Below are 18038 nucleotides of genomic sequence, written 5' to 3'. Positions count from 1 at the left end.
ATCTCTGGTAAGTAGGTACATTCGGAGGACATATACTCCCCTCCAGATGCCCACCCTCCCTTCATAGCATACATACCCCAGCAATGCTGCAGCGCGGGTTCTGTCCTCATGTGGACGTCATGGGCCACAGAGTGGGCCGGGGAGCGGAGGATGGGTCGCAGTCGCTCTCCTTGCATCATCAGCTCATCTGCTTCACACATGGGGGGCTGCAGGGAAGACTCAGGGGGCTCTGGGGTGGGTGGGTTCCCGGGGTGCACACACAGGGTGGCATTGGGGGTCAGTCCCAGCTCCTGGAGGCTGCGGGGTAGGTCCTGCTCTGTAAAGTGTCTGGTGGGAAACGTCTGCAACAAGCGGCAGGGAGCCAGCGCCGGCTGCAGAGCGTGCACATGATCACATACGCTCTGCAGCCGAGAGTCACCCGGCAGACGCAGCCGCACCGACTGTCCGGAGGGAAGACGCACCTGCAGAGGAACAGTGTGACATAACCACAACACATCATAAGTGACTCGTAATACATGCTCTTATACATGACTCGTCATACATGACCACTGACACATCATACGTGACTCGCCATACATGGCAACTGACATCATACATGACCCGTCATACATGACAACTGACCTGATCATCAATGAAAAACTGTGGATAGACCTCAAAAGACCTGCAAGATGACCCAGGAATCTCAGAGAACTGGAAGACGTCTGCAAGGAGGAATGGAGGAGAATCTCTCAAAAGAGCGGAGCATGCAAGACGGCCAAGGAATCTCACAGAACTGGAAGACGTCTGCAAGGAAGTATGGATGAAAATCCATCAAAAGAGCAGAACATGCAAGATGGCCCAGGAATCTCACAGAACTGGAAAACGACTAAGGAGGAATGGAGGAGAATCCCTTAAAAGAGCAGAGCCTGGAAGACGGCCCAGGAATCTCACAGAGCTAGAAGACGACTGCAAGACAGCGCTGGCATGGCGAGTGCTTTCTCTTCAACCAGCTGATCAGCAGGGGTGTCAGACCCCTACCGATCTGATATTGATGACCTTGAGGATAAGTTATCAATAAAAATAACTTGGACAACCCCTTTAACAAGAACAGCGGAGGTGAAGAGAAGGTCTGGGAGACCAAGAAAAATGTCAGAGACAGCTGCTGGTAGGATTGTTAGAAAGGCAAATCAGAACTGCTCTAGACTGCAAAAGACCTTCAGGAAGATTTAGCAGACGCTGAAGTTGTGGGACATTGTTCTATATGGACTTCATAGAAGAGTCATCAGAATAAAACCTCTCCTGCGTCCTCACCACAATATTCAACAAAAGAACATCTAAATAAGCCTGATGTGTTCTGGAAGTCCTGAGGACGGATGAGGGTAAAATAAAGCTCTGTGGCCACAACGAGCAAAAAGGTATGTGTGGAGAAAAAAGGGCCCAGAATTTCATGAGAAGAACACCCCTTTAAACATTAATCATGGGGGGGGGGGGGGGGGTGTCATTGTGTTGCAGCCAATATTTAACGTGTAGAGGGAAGAAAGGTTTTACCGTGGCCCTCACAGTCCCCTGATCTGCTGAAGGTTTTACCGTGGCCCTCAGTCCCCTGATCTGAACATTATTGAAAATCTGTGGATAGACCTTAAAAAGAGCAGAGCATGCAAGATAGCCCAGGAACCTCACAGAACTGGAAGACGTCTGCAAGGTGGAATAGAGGAAAATCCCTCAAAAGAGCAGAACATCCAAGACGGCCCTGGAATCCCACAGAACTGGAAGACATCTGCAAGGAAGTATGGCGGAAAATCCCTCAAAAGAGCAGAGCATGAAAGATGGCCAAGGAACCTCAAAACTGGAAGACGTCTGCAAGGAGTGTAGTGCCCTAGAGCAGGGAGTACTTTGACATTTGCTTATACCCCCTATGCAAAGTTAAAACTTCTTACTTTATTTCTCTTGAAAGGGTTAACACTGTGTACCTGCATTTTATAATGTTGTGATATATAGCGTGTTCATTATCACTGTATTTACATGGCTCTGTGGAAAGGGTTAATGGATACTGAGAGACTGTTAGGACTTTGAAAAGCTGGTAATTTTCCACAGCTGCCATAGGGTTTAAAGAAGAGCATGTTTTGGAGGGAAAAACCCAGACTTGTTTACCACCAAAAAGCAGACAGTCTGACCTTTTAAATGTCTGGTTTATCTCTGTTGTTATGTCTGGAGACTTGTTTTTGTCTGGAAAACCTGCTGTGTCACTGCTATTGAGTATCATTGAAGTTCTAATGTAAGTCTATACCAGACGGAAAGTGTAACATTGTATCTGTTTGTGCTGATTTTCTCCACTCCACCCCTCCCAATAGAAGGTTCTAGTCTAGTAAAAACTGCATATAAGGAGAGCAGTCAGAGCCCCTCGTGTGCTGCAGTTAGGGACCAGTGCTTGGAAGAGGAGACTCTGACAGACTACTGAGTGACCAGAAGAAGACGCTGAGATGGGGATGCTGAGACACAGATCCTGGATCACCAGCCCTGAGACCAAGGAGCCACCCGGATTACTGAGCTACAGACCGTGGGCCCTTGACGCAGCCTTCTGAGAGGGGGACAGCTAGCTCAGGCCTTTCCTCAGCATCAAACTCTTCTTCTGCCAGGGAGGAGACTGGAGAAGCCAACACAATGCCGAGCCTGTACTGTTTTGTACCTGAATTCCTCCAATTAAGAAGCCCCCTGGTTACTGCAGACCCTGACTCTCTGAAAGTATTTCCCATTGGGTTGCACCACACCTTAATATCCCTTCCGGAGAGCAGCAACACATGGTGACACCTCGACGGTGTCCGGGGAACCCAGCGTAGCCTTGGGGCCACCCCAAACCCGGCCACTGCAGGAGGAATGGACGAAAATCCCTCAAAAGAGCAGAACCTGCAAGATGGCCAAGGAACCTCACAGAACTATAAGACGTCTGCAAGGAGGAATGGAGAAAATTCCCAAAACAAGAAGTGAAAGACTCTTGGCGGCTACAAAAAGAATTTACAAGCTGTGATACCTGCCAAAGGGGGCACAAGTAGGTACTAACCATGCTGGGGGCCCAAACCTTTGCTTTGGGCCCTTTTCCTTTTTTGTTATTTTGAAAATATAAAATAAAAATTTAAAAAAATTGTTTTTGCTTAAAATACAAAGGGAACAAGTCATCTGTGACTTTATGGCTTTTGGAGATAATTTTATCTTCACCTTGCTTAAAGAGGACCTTTCACCGATTCTTACCCTATGAACTAACTATACAGATATGTAGAGCGGCGCCCGGGGATCTCACTGCACTTACTATTATCCCCGGGCGCCGCTCCGTTCTCCTGCTATGCCCTCCGGTATCTCCGCTCACTAAGTTATAGTAGGCGGAGATTCCAGTCCCTAAGTTATGGTAGGCGGAGTCTGCCCTTGTTCTGCTCTAGCGCTGGCCAATCGTAGCGCAGAGCTCACAGCCTGGGAGGTTATTTTCTCCCAGGCTGTGAGCTCTGCAATGTGATTGGCCAGCGCTAGGGCAGACTCCGCCTACTATAACTAAGGGAACGGAGATACCGGAGGGCATAGCGGGAGAACGGAGCGGCGCCCGGGAATAATAGTAAGTGCAGTGAGATCCCCGGGCGCCGCTCCACATGTCTGTATACTTAGTTCATAGGGTAATAATCGGTGAAAGGTCCTCTTTAACTGTAACAGCACTGTGACCAAGTGGCCAAACCCCTGTAAGCCACTGTATCTCATATCTATGTCTCTATCTAATATCCATCTGTCTCTCTTTATTCTACAGGACCATTATATATTCACACACAAGAAATCCACAGCACTCCTCTGTAAATGGTAAAAAAACACGTGTCACAGCAACATTTCAGTCTCCTCCCGGAACCAGTCACAAACCAGTGAGTGGGAACCCACTGTGCCACGTGTCCTACCTCCTCCATCTTCACAGTACCCCTGTCCTTTTGAACAGCTCGCTCTTAGACGGCAGCACAGTGCTGCTGTCTGAGTGTGAGCTGCAGGGAGAAGGTCACCCGCCATCAGACCCCTGCAGCTGACAGAAGTAGATTTTTACCTTCATTCTTTCAATCTTGGTTGGCTGCAGAGTGAGAGGGGCGTGTGTATGTGGAGAGCTTCTGTTGGCTGATAAGGGTCATGTGACCAGGCTTCTACTGGCTAATGCATGTGCTATATTTGCTTTTTTTGGGAATATCTCAGGAACGGTACGTCCTAGAGAGCTGAGACCCGGTCTGAAACTTTCCCGGACACCTGATGTACCTGTGTGCCAAATTCCGTGATTGTAAATGTGACGGTGCGGATTCCTTTAGCGGACATACACACACTCAGCTTTATATAGTAGATATATACATGAGTGCACGAATATGAACTGGATTTGATTACAATCATGTCGACACCGAATACAAATCATGGATTGTTTTATTGGGATATTGGTCATTAATTGATTAATTATGGGATATATAAATATACGCAGTCTGGAGAAAGGGACGGGAGGAGACTGAAACGTGGCTGTGACAAGTGTGAAGAAGTCACCATTTACAGAGGAGTGCCGGGGGTTTGGGATCAAGGGTATATACACTGCTCGAAAAAATAAAGGGAACACAAAAATAACACATCCTAGATCTGAGTTAATTAAATATTCTTCTGAAATACTTTGTTCTTTACATAGTTGAATGCGCTGACAACAAAATCACAAAAAAAAATAAAAAATGGAAATCACATTTTTTAACCCATGGAGGTCTGGATATGGAGTCGCCCTCAAAATTAAAGTGGAAAAACACACTACAGGCTGATCCAACTTTGATTTAATGTCCTTAAAACAAGTCAGAATGAGGCTCAGTAGTGTGTGTGGCCTCCACGTGCCTGTATGACCTCCCTACAACGCCTGTGCATGCTCCTGATGAGGTGGCGGACGGTCTCCTGAGGGATCTCCTCCCAGACCTGGACTAAAGCATCTGCCAACTCCTGGACAGTCTGTGGTGCAACGTGACGTTGGTGGATAGAGCGAGACATGATGTCCCAGATGTGCTCAATTGGATTCAGGTCTGGGGAACGGGCGGGCCAGTCCATAGCATCAATGCCTTCGTCTTGCAGGAACTGCTGACACACTCCAGCCACATGAGGTCTAGCATTGTCTTGCATTAGGAGGAACCCAGGGCCAACCGCACCAGCATATGGTCTCACAAGGGGTCTGAGGATCTCATCTCGGTACCTAATGGCAGTCAGGCTACCTATGGCGAGCACATGGAGGACTGTGCGGCCCTCCAAAGTAATGCCACCCCACACCATTACTGACCCAATGCCAAACCGGTCATGCTGGAGGATGTTGCAGGCAGCAGAACGTTCTCCACGGCGTCTCCAGACTCTGTCACGTCTGTCACATGTGCTCAGTGTGAACCTGCTTTCATCTGTGAAGAGCACAAGGCGCCAGTGGCGAATTTGCCAATCTTGGTGTTCTCTGGCAAATGCCAAACGTCCTGCACGGTGTTGGGCTGTAAGCACAACCCCCACCTGTGGACGTCGGGCCCTCATGGAGTCTGTTTCTGACCGTTTGAGCAGACACATGCACATTTGTGGCCTGCTGGAGGTCATTTTGCAGGGCTCTGGCAGTGCTCCTCCTGTTCCTCCTTGCACAAAGGCGGAGGTAGCGGTCCTGCTGCTGGGTTGTTGCCCTCCTACGGCCTCCTCCACGTCTCCTGATGTACTGGCCTGTCTCCTGGTAGCGCCTCCATGCTCTGGACACTACGCTGACAGACACAACAAACCTTCTTGCCACAGCTCGCATTGATGTGCCATCCTGGATAAGCTGCACTACCTGAGCCACTTGTGTGGGTTGTAGACTCCGTCTCATGCTACCACTAGAGTGAAAGCACTGCCAGCATTCAAAAGTGACCAAAACATCAGCCAGGAAGCATAGGAACTGAGAAGTGGTCTGTGATCACCACCTGCAGAACCACTCCTTTATTGGGGGTGTCTTGCTAATTGCCTATAATTTCCACCTGTTGTCTATCCCATTTGCACAACAGCATGTGAAATTGATTGTCACTCAGTGTTGCTTCCTAAGTGGACAGTTTGATTTCACAGAAGTGATTGACTTGGAGTTACATTGTGTTGTTTAAGTGTTCCCTTTATTTTTTTGAGCAGTGTGTATGTATATATATACACACACACACACACACACTCACTCCATTCATCATACAGGGGGGGGCACACACTATATTCATCATACAGGGGGGGCACACACTATATTCATCATACAGGGGGGGGCACACACTATATTCATCATACAGGGGGGGCACACACTATATTCATCATACAGGGGGGGCACACACTATATTCATCATACAGGGGGGGCACACACTATATTCATCATACAGGGGGGGCCCACACTATATTCATCATACAGGGGGGGCACACACTATATTCATCATACAGGGGGGGCACACACTATATTCACCATACAGGGGGGGCACACACTATATTCATCATACAGGGGGGGCACACACTATATTCATCATACAGGGGGGGCACACACTATATTCATCATACAGGGGGGGCACACACTATATTCATCATACAGGGGGGGCACACACTATATTCATCATACAGGGGGGGCACACTCTATATTCATCATACAGGGGGGGCACACACTATATTCATCATACAGGGGGGGCACACTCTATTCATCATACAGGGGGGGCACACTCTATTCATCATACAGGGGGGGGCACACTCTATTCATCATACAGGGGGGGGCACACTCTATTCATCATACAGGGGGGGGCACACTCTATTCATCATACAGGGGGGGGCACACTCTATTCATCATACAGGGGGGGGCACACTCTATTCATCATACAGGGGGGGGCACACTCTATTCATCATACAGGGGGGGGCACACTCTATTCATCATACAGGGGGGGCACACTCTATTCATCATACAGGGGGGGGCACACTCTATTCATCATACAGGGGGGGGCACACTCTATTCATCATACAGGGGGGGGCACACTCTATTCATCATACAGGGGGGGGCACACTCTATTCATCATACAGGGGGGGGCACACTCTATTCATCATACAGGGGGGGGCACACTCTATTCATCATACAGGGGGGGGCACACTCTATTCATCATACAGGGGGGGGCACACTCTATTCATCATACAGGGGGGGGCACACTCTATTCATCATACAGGGGGGGGCACACTCTATTCATCATACAGGGGGGGGCACACTCTATTCATCATACAGGGGGGGGCACACTCTATTCATCATACAGGGGGGGGCACACTCTATTCATCATACAGGGGGGGGGCACACTCTATTCATCATACAGGGGGGGGCACACTCTATTCATCATACAGGGGGGGGCACACTCTATTCATCATACAGGGGGGGGCACACTCCATCATACAGGGGGGGGCACACTCCATCATACAGGGGGGGGCACACTCCATCATACAGGGGGGGGGCACACTCCATCATACAGGGGGGGGCACACTCCATCATACAGGGGGGGGCACACTCCATCATACAGGGGGGGGCACACTCCATCATACAGGGGGGGGCACACTCCATCATACAGGGGGGGGCACACTCCATCATACAGGGGGGGGCACACTCCATCATACAGGGGGGGCACACTCCATCATACAGGGGGGGCACACTCCATCATACAGGGGGGGCACACTCTATTCATCATACAGGGGGGGCACACTCCATCATACAGGGGGGGCACACACTATATAATGTCCCTCAGCGCTGCCTGCACTTACCATGAGGGCACAGTGATTGTGGGCGGCTGGGCGGGCGGTTAGGGGTCCTTGGGTCTCTTGCTGCTCACTCACTGCTGGCGCCATTTTGTCCTGTTGCATCTGCCGGTCCTCTGCAATACGCCGAAGCACAAGATCCCGATCCTGCGAAATGAGGATCACATGATGAGAAACTCCCCAGATATCCCACACTGCCGAGAGGCACTGAGGGGGTTAATTTCCTGCCCAGAAAACTCAGCACGACTCCTTGTCTTATCCATCATGTCTGCTAGTACACGATGACTTATACCCCCCCAGAGCTGCAGTCACAATTCTGCTAGTACACGATGACTTACACCCCCCCAGAGCTGCAGTCACAATTCTGCTGCTATATGATGACTGATGCTCCTGTTACCTTTAGTGCTGCTACATTAGGACTTATACTCCAGCCACCTCCAGAGCTGCAGTCACAATTCTGCTGTTACATAAAGTATACTCTTGTCACCTCTAGATCTGCAGTCATTACATCATGACGTATGTTGCAGTTGTACCCAGAGCACCATTCAGTTATACTCCAATCACAGGATGAGCCGAGCCACCATCATTGTCTGACTGGTGCAAACACTACATCACAGCATGCTGTAGACCAGCAGGGGGCAGCGATGAGGGCATGTCCGTGTCACAGGTCATTTCCTTCATCTCACCTTCTTCTTGGTGCGTTTTTCCTCCATCACCTCTCGCGCCAGGCTGGCACTGTGCCTCTCCTCATACTCTCTCCTCTGCTCCATGCGCCGGGAGCTGGGTAGTGGCTGGAGCTCTGGAGATGATGGGGATCCTGGAGGAGATGGATGACGTCAGCGGGTGTGGGGAGTGGCATCCCTACCATCATGAAAAAGCGTTTACTAATGTACGACTGTGGCGAAACCAACCTCGCCACTGGGTTTTGGAGGGGCCTGGCTACCATCCTCTTGCCTCAGGATTATGGGCCCTCTCATCAGCCAGGCTTCCTTTGTTCACAAAGGACTTGGACTAGCTTGAACCCCTGGTCTAATTCGTGCCATTTTGGGATGTTAAATGACTATGTGTATTGAAAAGGGTGGGACATTGTATACGCTGAGTAGTGAGGTCTGTTCCACTGTCTCTCTGTGTGTATTGGCGATGTCCTTTGTCCTGAGAGATAATTGAATTACTTCTCGGTTGTATCCAGGACAGAGGATATTGTGTATTCTCCTGCCTGTGATGATTGCATCAACCCAGTGTGAGGTAATTGGATCACAGGCAGAGGGGAGGATTTTGTGTGGGAGTGTCTGAGTGTATTGTACGTGGTTATTGGCTGTTTTTACAAAACCCTGCGGGTGGTAACCTTGTTGGAAAATGTGTATAAATCAATGCTTGTGTGTTCAAATAAAGAGTTCCTGTTTTACCCTTTATCATGTTGAGGCTGGTGTTTGGGTAACTGATCGACACTGGGGATTTCTATACGCTGAAGATTTGCTATACTCCCCTGGCTATAACTACTAGCTCTTGTAAGAGCTGTTCCTGCTCTCTGGATTTATGAGAGGTTCACCCACTGGAGCCTGGAGCCTTGTCGTAGGTCCAGGGTGGGTAGGAGACGATGAGACCTCCACCAAGCTTCGGCGGTTCGTGGGGTCTGCAGTGCTTACGGTGTCAAGTGGAGTGCTTGGAGTCCTCGGAAAGCACTAGGAGCATCTATCGACGGAGGTACCCGGTCGGGGTGCTAAGAGATCCGTTACATTTAGTGTTGCCCTCAATTTTGTAAATCCACGAACGGTGTCTCCGAGCTGCTTCTCCTCTCACTGCTTGCCACCATTGTAACGGATCTCCTGGCACCCCGACCGGGGACTTCAAGCTCCTAGTGCTTCCCGAGGACTTCAAGCACTCCACTTGACACCGTAAGCGCTGCAGACCCCACAAACCGCCTAAGCTTGGTTGAGGTCTCATCGTCTCCTACCCACCCTGGACCTACGACAAGGCTCCAGGCTCCCGTGGGTGAACCTCTCCTAAATCCAGAGAGCAGGAACAGCTCTTACAAGAGCTAGTAATTATGCCAGGGGAGTATAGCAAATCTTCAGCGTATAGCAATCCCCAGTGTCGATCAGTTACCCAAACACCAGCCTCAACATGATAAAGGGTAAAACAGGAACTCTTTATTTGAAAACACAAGCATTGATTTATACACATTTTCCAACAAGGTTACCACCCACAGGGTTTTGTAAAAACAGCCAATAACCACGTACAATACACTCAGACACTCCCACACAAAATCCTCCCCTCTGCCTGTGATCCAATTACCTCACACTGGGTTGATGCAATCATCACAGGCAGGAGAATACACAATGTCCTCTGTCCTGGAGACAACCGAGACGTAATTCAATTATCTCTCAGGACAAAGGACATCGCCAATACACACAGAGAGACAATGGAACAGACCTCACTACTCAGCGTATACAATGTCCCACCCTTTTCAATACACATAGTCATTTAACATCCCAAAATGGCACGAATTAGACCAGGGGTTCAAGTTAGTACAAGTCCTTTGTGAACAAAGGAAGCCTGGCTGATGAGAGGGCCCATAATCCTGGGGCAAGAGGCTGGTAGCCAGGCCCCTCCAAAACCCAGTGGCGAGGTTGGTTTCGCCACAACGACAAACTGAGGGAACGAGAACACACGACCTCCAACCAACACATCCTAAACTTGCCACATCACTCACCGACACCACACATCCTAGACCAGCCGGGTCACTCACCGACTCCACACATCCTAGACCAGCCGGATCACTCACCGACACCACACATCCTAGACCAGCCGGGTCACTCACCGACTCCACACATCCTAGACCAGCCGGGTCACTCACCGACTCCACACATCCTAGACCAGCCGGGTCACTCACCGACTCCACACATCCTAGACCAGCCGGGTCACTCACCGACTCCACACATCCTAGACCAGCCGGGTCACTCACCGACTCCACACATCCTAGACCAGCCGGGTCACTCACCGACTCCACACATCCTAGACCAGCCGGGTCACTCACCGACTCCACACATCCTAGACCAGCCGGGTCACTCACCGACTCCACACATCCTAGACCAGCCGGGTCACTCACCGACTCCACACATCCTAGACCAGCCGGGTCACTCACCGACTCCACACATCCTAGACCAGCCGGGTCACTCACCGACTCCACACATCCTAGACCAGCCGGGTCACTCACCGACTCCACACATCCTAGACCAGCCGGGTCACTCACCGACTCCACACATCCTAGACCAGCCGGGTCACTCACCGACTCCACACATCCTAGACCAGCCGGGTCACTCACCGACTCCACACATCCTAGACCAGCCGGGTCACTCACCGACTCCACACATCCTAGACCAGCCGGGTCACTCACCGACTCCACACATCCTAGACCAGCCGGGTCACTCACCGACTCCACACATCCTAGACCAGCCGGGTCACTCACCGACTCCACACATCCTAGACCAGCCGGGTCACTCACCGACTCCACACATCCTAGACCAGCCGGGTCACTCACCGACTCCACACATCCTAGACCAGCCGGGTCACTCACCGACTCCACACATCCTAGACCAGCCGGGTCACTCACCGACTCCACACATCCTAGACCAGCCGGGTCACTCACCGACTCCACACATCCTAGACCAGCCGGGTCACTCACCGACTCCACACATCCTAGACCAGCCGGGTCACCCACCGACACCACACATCCTAGACCAGCCATTATTTGTGTGCCCGGTTATTCACAGTGGATCAAGACACAATGGCCAGCCGCACGGATAATTAGCCAGTGAACTTTCTTTTCCCTCTTCTTCAGGTTTAGGAGTAGATTCTGCTCATGGTGAGGACAACTCCCAGGCTCTCTGGCGCTCCCTCAGGACATAGACTCACACATGCTGGACACGCAGCCACGCTCTCTGATTACATTTGGAGGGAATGAATGATTGCGGTCTGGAGGGGACATCATGTGGTCTGACCTGAGGAGGAGGACTCCTGGGATATCTCCCCTCCTCCTTCTAAGGGGGGATTAAAGGCGGCCACGGCTCCTGGCTCTGCTGTCTGCTGGGCGAGGAGCGTTCCCCGGGGCTGACCGCCTTGCAGGATCCTGCAACACAAAAGACACCACGTTCCATGACAGTGCTGCACACTGATAACCCTATAAAGGGACCCTGCAGGGGCCCCACAGGGGTAGATACAAGAGGAGCTGTGAGCCTATCTTCACCCCCTCACAATAGATAATTGTCATCAGCCAGACGGCCCGGCAGGCGACGCGCCAGCTGCACGAGACGGCCCGGCAGGCGACGCGCCAGCTGCACGAGACGGCCCGGCAGGCGACGCGCCAGCTGCACGAGACGGCCCGGCAGGCGACGCGCCAGCTGCACGAGACGGCCCGGCAGGCGACGCGCCAGCTGCACGAGACGGCCCGGCAGGCGACGCGCCAGCTGCACGAGACGGCCCGGCAGGCGACGCGCCAGCTGCACGAGACGGCCCGGCAGGCGACGCGCCAGCTGCACGAGACGGCCCGGCAGGCGACGCGCCAGCTGCACGAGACGGCCCGGCAGGCGACGCGCCAGCTGCACGAGACGGCCCGGCAGGCGACGCGCCAGCTGCACGAGACGGCCCGGCAGGCGACGCGCCAGCTGCACGAGACGGCCCCACGTTGCGCTGTGTGTACCGCAGGTCACTGACCAGACCCAGACTCTCTTGTCTACCGCACCGTACAGTCCGCCCCCTGCAGGCGTCACTCACCACTCTGCTGCGTCCTGCACCCTGAAGCATCCGGCCCGGAGCGCGGCCTGAACCTGAGACTCATCGAAGCCCATCTCATAGAGTGCCAGGAGGAGCTCACCGATCGTCTGAAAGAAAAGAAGAGTGAATGCACCCATCCCCCGGCAACCAGTCACCCCGAGAATATCACGTATATAAAATACACAGACGTATTCCGGATGACGGTACAATCCTGCTTAGTGGGGGTCATCATCTACAGGTCATACAACAAGAGCATCCGGATGACAGGACATTCCGGTAAACTGGGGGTCATGTGACTGAGCGGCATAATATGAGGTCACCCCTCACCCCACTTCTTGTAGACTCCTCCATTGCCACAAGATTCAGGAACGATACCTAGAAAATAAGAGAAATCATCAGTCTCTTCACAGAACACAGGAGGCCGTGCAGAGGGAGGCTACAGCACACAGGAGGCCGGCGCCGTGCAGAGGGAGGCTACAGAACACAGGAGGCCGTGCAGAGGGAGGCTACAGCACACAGGAGGCCGGCGCCGTGCAGAGGGAGGCTATAGCACACAGGAGGCCAGCGCCGTGCAGAGGGAGGCTACAGAACACAGGAGGGCGGCGCCGTGCAGAGGGAGGCTACAGCACACAGGAGGGCGGCGCCGTGCAGAGGGAGGCTACAGCACACAGGAGGCCGGCGCCGTGCAGAGGGAGGCTACAGCACACAGGAGGCCGGCGCCGTGCAGAGGGAGGCTACAGCACACAGGAGGCCGGCGCCGTGCAGAGGGAGGCTACAGCACACAGGAGGCCGGCGCCGTGAGAGGGAGGCTACAGCACACAGGAGGCCGGCGCCGTGCGGGGGGAGGCTACAGCACACAGGAGGCCGGCGCCGTGCGGGGGGAGGCTACAGAACACAGGAGGCCGGAGCCGTGCGGGGGGAGGCTACAGAACACAGGAGGCCGGCGCCGTGCGGGGGGAGGCTACAGAACACAGGAGGGCGGCGCCGTGCAGGGGGAGGCTAAGGCACACAGGAGGCCGGCGCCATGCAGAGGGAGGCTACAGAACACAGGAGGGCGGCGCCATGCAGAGGGAGGCTAAGGCACACAGGAGGCCGGCGCCATGCAGTCTCCTCTGTATACTGTACTGTCTCACACTCTGCAGTCTCCTCTGTATACTGTCTCATACTCTGCAGTCTCCTCTGTATACACCACTGTCTCACACTCTGCAGTCTCCTCTGTATACTGCACTGTCTCACACTCTGCAGTCTCCTCTGTATACTGCACTGTCTCACACTCTGCAGTCTCCTCTGTATACTGCACTTTCTCACACTCTGCAGTCTCCTCTGTATACTGTCTCACACTCTGCAGTCTCCACTGTCTCACACTCTGCAGTCTCCTCTGTATACTGCACTGTCTCACACTCTGCAGTCTCCTCTGTATACTGCACTGTCTCACACTCTGCAGTCTCCTCTGTATACTGCACTTTCTCACACTCTGCAGTCTCCTCTGTATACTGTCTCACACTCTGCAGTCTCCACTGTCTCACACTCTGCAGTCTCCTCTGTATACTGCACTGTCTCACACTCTGCAGTCTCCTCTGTATACTGCACTGTCTCACACTCTGCAGTCTCCTCTGTATACTGTACTGTCTCACACTCTGCAGTCTCCTCTGTATACTGTCTCACACTCTGCAGTCTCCTCTGTCTCACACTCTGCAGTCTCCTCTGTATACTGCACTGTCTCACACTCTGCAGTCTCCTCTGTATACTGTACTGTCTCACACTGCAGTCTCCTCTGTATACTGCACTGTCTCACACTCTGCAGTCTCCTCTGTATACTGTACTGTCTCACACTCTGCAGTCTCCTCTGTATACTGTACTGTCTCACACTCTGCAGTCTCCTCTGTATACACCACTGTCTCACACTCTGCAGTCTCCTCTGTATACACCACTGTCTCACACTCTGCAGTCTCCTCTGTATACTGTACTGTCTCACACTCTGCAGTCTCCTCTGTATACACCACTGACTCACACTCTGCAGTCTCGCTGTATACTCTACTGTCTCACACTCTGCAGTCTCCTCTGTATACACCACTGTCTCACACTCTGCAGTCTCCTCTGTATACTGTACTGTCTCACACTCTGCAGTCTCCTCTGTATACTGCACTGTCTCACACTCTGCAGTCTCCTCTGTATACTGTACTGTCTCACACTCTGCAGTCTCCTCTGTATACTGCACTGTCTCACACTCTGCAGTCTCCTCTGTATACACCACTGTCTCACACTCTGCAGTCTCCTCTGTATACTGCACTGTCTCACACTGCAGTCTCCTCTGTATACTGCACTGTCTCACACTCTGCAGTCTCCTCTGTATACACCACTGTCTCACACTCTGCAGTCTCCTCTGTATACTGTACTGTCTCACACTCTGCAGTCTCCTCTGTATACTGTACTGTCTCACACTCTGCAGTCTCCTCTGTATACTGCACTGTCTCACACTCTGCAGTCTCCTCTGTATACTGCACTGTCTCACACTCTGCAGTCTCCTCTGTATACTGCACTGTCTCACACTCTGCAGTCTCCTCTGTATACTGTACTGTCTCACACTCTGCAGTCTCCTCTGTATACTGCACTGTCTCACACTCTGCAGTCTCCTCTGTATACTGCACTGTCTCACACTCTGCAGTCTCCTCTGTATACTGCACTGTCTCACACTCTGCAGTCTCCTCTGTATACTGTACTGTCTCACACTCTGCAGTCTCCTCTGTATACTGTCTCACACTCTGCAGTCTCCTCTGTATACTGTCTCACACTCTGCAGTCTCCTCTGTATACTGCACTGTCTCACACTCTGCAGTCTCCTCTGTATACTGTACTGTCTCACACTCTGCAGTCTCCTCTGTATACTGTACTGTCTCACACTCTGCAGTCTCCTCTGTATACTGTACTGTCTCACACTCTGCAGTCTCCTCTGTATACTGTACTGTCTCACACTCTGCAGTCTCCTCTGTATACACCACTGTCTCACACTCTGCAGTCTCCTCTGTATACTGCACTGTCTCACACTGCAGTCTCCTCTGTATACACCACTGTCTCACACTCTGCAGTCTCCTCTGTATACTGCACTGTCTCACACTCTGCAGTCTCCTCTGTATACTGCACTGTCTCACACTCTGCAGTCTCCTCTGTATACTGCACTGTCTCACACTCTGCAGTCTCCTCTGTATACACCACTGTCTCACACTCTGCAGTCTCCTGTGTATACTGTACTGTCTCACACTGCAGTCTCCTCTGTATACTGCACTGTCTCACACTCTGCAGTCTCCTCTGTATACACCACTGTCTCACACTCTGCAGTCTCCTCTGTATACACCACTGTCTCACACTCTGCAGTCTCCTCTGTATGCTGCACTGTCTCACACTCTGCAGTCTCCTCTGTATACTGCACTGTCTCACACTCTGCAGTCTCCTCTGTATACACCACTGTCTCACACTCTGCAGTCTCCTCTGTATACACCACTGTCTCACACTCTGCAGTCTCCTCTGTATACTGCACTGTCTCACACTCTGCAGTCTCCTCTGTATACTGTACTGTCTCACACTCTGCAGTCTCCTCTGTATACTGTACTGTCTCACACTCTGCAGTCTCCTCTGTATACTGTACTGTCTCACACTCTGCAGTCTCCTCTGTATACTGTACTGTCTCACACTCTGCAGTCTCCTCTGTATACACCACTGTCTCACACTCTGCAGTCTCCTCTGTATACTGCACTGTCTCACACTGCAGTCTCCTCTGTATACACCACTGTCTCACACTCTGCAGTCTCCTCTGTATACTGCACTGTCTCACACTCTGCAGTCTCCTCTGTATACTGCACTGTCTCACACTCTGCAGTCTCCTCTGTATACTGCACTGTCTCACACTCTGCAGTCTCCTGTGTATACTGCACTGTCTCACACTCTGCAGTCTCCTCTGTATACTGTACTGTCTCACACTGCAGTCTCCTCTGTATACTGCACTGTCTCACACTCTGCAGTCTCCTCTGTATACACCACTGTCTCACACTCTGCAGTCTCCTGTGTATACTGTACTGTCTCACACTGCAGTCTCCTCTGTATACTGCACTGTCTCACACTCTGCAGTCTCCTCTGTATACTGCACTGTCTCACACTCTGCAGTCTCCTCTGTATACACCACTGTCTCACACTCTGCAGTCTCCTGTGTATACTGTACTGTCTCACACTGCAGTCTCCTCTGTATACTGCACTGTCTCACACTCTGCAGTCTCCTCTGTATACACCACTGTCTCACACTCTGCAGTCTCCTCTGTATACACCACTGTCTCACACTCTGCAGTCTCCTCTGTACACTGCACTGTCTCACACTCTGCAGTCTCCTCTGTATGCTGCACTGTCTCACACTCTGCAGTCTCCTCTGTATACTGCACTGTCTCACACTCTGCAGTCTCCTCTGTATACACCACTGTCTCACACTCTGCAGTCTCCTCTGTATACACCACTGTCTCACACTCTGCAGTCTCCTCTGTATACACCACTGTCTCCTCTGTATACTGTACTGTCTCACACTCTGCAGTCTCCTCTGTATACACCACTGTCTCACACTCTGCAGTCTCCTCTGTATACACCACTGTCTCACACTCTGCAGTCTCCTCTGTATACACCACTGTCTCACACTCTGCAGTCTCGCTGTATACTCTACTGTCTCACACTTTGTTCTTCTCACACTCTCTTCTGCTGTCTCTTGCTTCCTCGGTGGACCTGTCACTTTTCCGGATGTCTCGGCGGATCTGCTCGCTGATTGGTGGACAGACTTGTCACTCACCCCAGGCTGCAGACGGATTGCTCGTCGCTTTTTATCTCCGCCTTCTGACGATTGTCATTGGACAGTTTTACAGCAGGCCCCGCCCATTAGCCGGACTTTGCAGTTTAGTAGCTGTTATTCTGTGCTGTCGTCTTCAGCCAATAAGAAAGAGAAATGTAGTCGCTGTTCTCTGATTGGACAGAGCGCGATTGACGGACAGAAGCGACTAGCTCCGCCCCTTCCTGTCGTCTTGAACTGCTGTGGCATACGAAGCTTTATTAAGACCTTTGCAGCGTGACAACTCTGTGACGTCATTACGCGCAGGAGTCGCCATGTTGATTGTTCTGCCAGCGCTGGAAGGACAGCGCCCCTCGCAGGCGGCTCCCTAGAGACGACCTGGCCGGTGTAGGCTGAGCCTGAGGAGCTCGGCTTGTCAGAGGCGAGGTCCACAGGATAGCTGGGGCCCTGAGCCCATGACAGGGTGTCATCTGTGCAGCCTCCATAGTCGGGCTGGTTCTCTTACTACCAGCAGGTGGAGTCCTCTCCTTATATGGAAGCTGGGGGCGGTGCTCTTATAAGCCCCTCCCACAGGGGGACAGATATATAACACCCCGCTGGCAGAGAGAAGCCGTATACAGCAGAGTCATGGTAACGAGGTCCCCCGTATCCTCCGTACCCTGCGTGCTCCCAGCGCGCTTCTGTCA

General features: G+C 52.1%; 2 protein-coding genes across 4 annotated transcripts in view; both read right to left on the bottom strand.

Annotated features, from left to right (window-relative positions):
• LOC121000939 overlaps positions 1–17402 on the bottom strand; it is a 30244-nt gene extending 12842 nt beyond the window's left edge. The window contains exons 1-7 of the mRNA XM_040431756.1: positions 17257–17402; positions 12862–12909; positions 12535–12641; positions 11763–11890; positions 8448–8578; positions 7768–7908; positions 77–461 (exon numbers count right to left, since the gene is read on the bottom strand). Of these exons, the coding sequence (XP_040287690.1) occupies positions 77–461; positions 7768–7908; positions 8448–8578; positions 11763–11890; positions 12535–12641; positions 12862–12885 (916 nt within the window). The 5' untranslated portion in view covers positions 12886–12909; positions 17257–17402. The remainder of the gene's footprint in view (positions 1–76; positions 462–7767; positions 7909–8447; positions 8579–11762; positions 11891–12534; positions 12642–12861; positions 12910–17256) is intronic.
• Positions 8534–11754, bottom strand: LOC121000940. Of its 3 annotated transcripts, none has more exons than XM_040431757.1 (2): positions 10406–11753; positions 8534–8652 (listed from the first exon to the last, which is right to left on the bottom strand). In XM_040431757.1, the coding sequence occupies exons 1-2, from the start codon at positions 11507–11509 to the stop codon at positions 8629–8631; spliced, it is 1128 nt and encodes a 375-aa protein (XP_040287691.1). In that variant the 5' UTR covers positions 11510–11753; the 3' UTR covers positions 8534–8628. The 3 variants fall into 3 exon arrangements, with proteins under 3 accessions (XP_040287691.1, XP_040287693.1, XP_040287694.1); XM_040431759.1 differs by having other exon boundaries at positions 8535–8657; positions 10411–11754; XM_040431760.1 differs by lacking the exon at positions 8534–8652 and having other exon boundaries at positions 10488–10524; positions 10558–11752.
• Positions 17403–18038: the final 636 nt, after the last annotated feature.

This window comes from Bufo bufo, chromosome 5, assembly GCF_905171765.1.
Source record: "Bufo bufo chromosome 5, aBufBuf1.1, whole genome shotgun sequence".
Classification (NCBI taxonomy): Eukaryota; Metazoa; Chordata; class Amphibia; order Anura; family Bufonidae; genus Bufo; species Bufo bufo.
The sequence above is the reverse complement of the archived record's forward strand: the minus strand, read 5'-3'. Positions and strand labels throughout refer to the sequence as shown.

Coding starts and splice junctions, on each gene's coding strand:
- LOC121000940 (XM_040431759.1), bottom strand. CDS start 11,509: ATGGCTGGTCTAGGATGTGTGGTGTCGGTGGGTGACCCGGCTGGTCTA. Junction 8,658..10,410: donor TGTTCTCGTTCCCTCAGTTT/GTCGTTGTGGCG, acceptor GGTTTCGCCACA/GTCGTACATTAGTAAACGCT.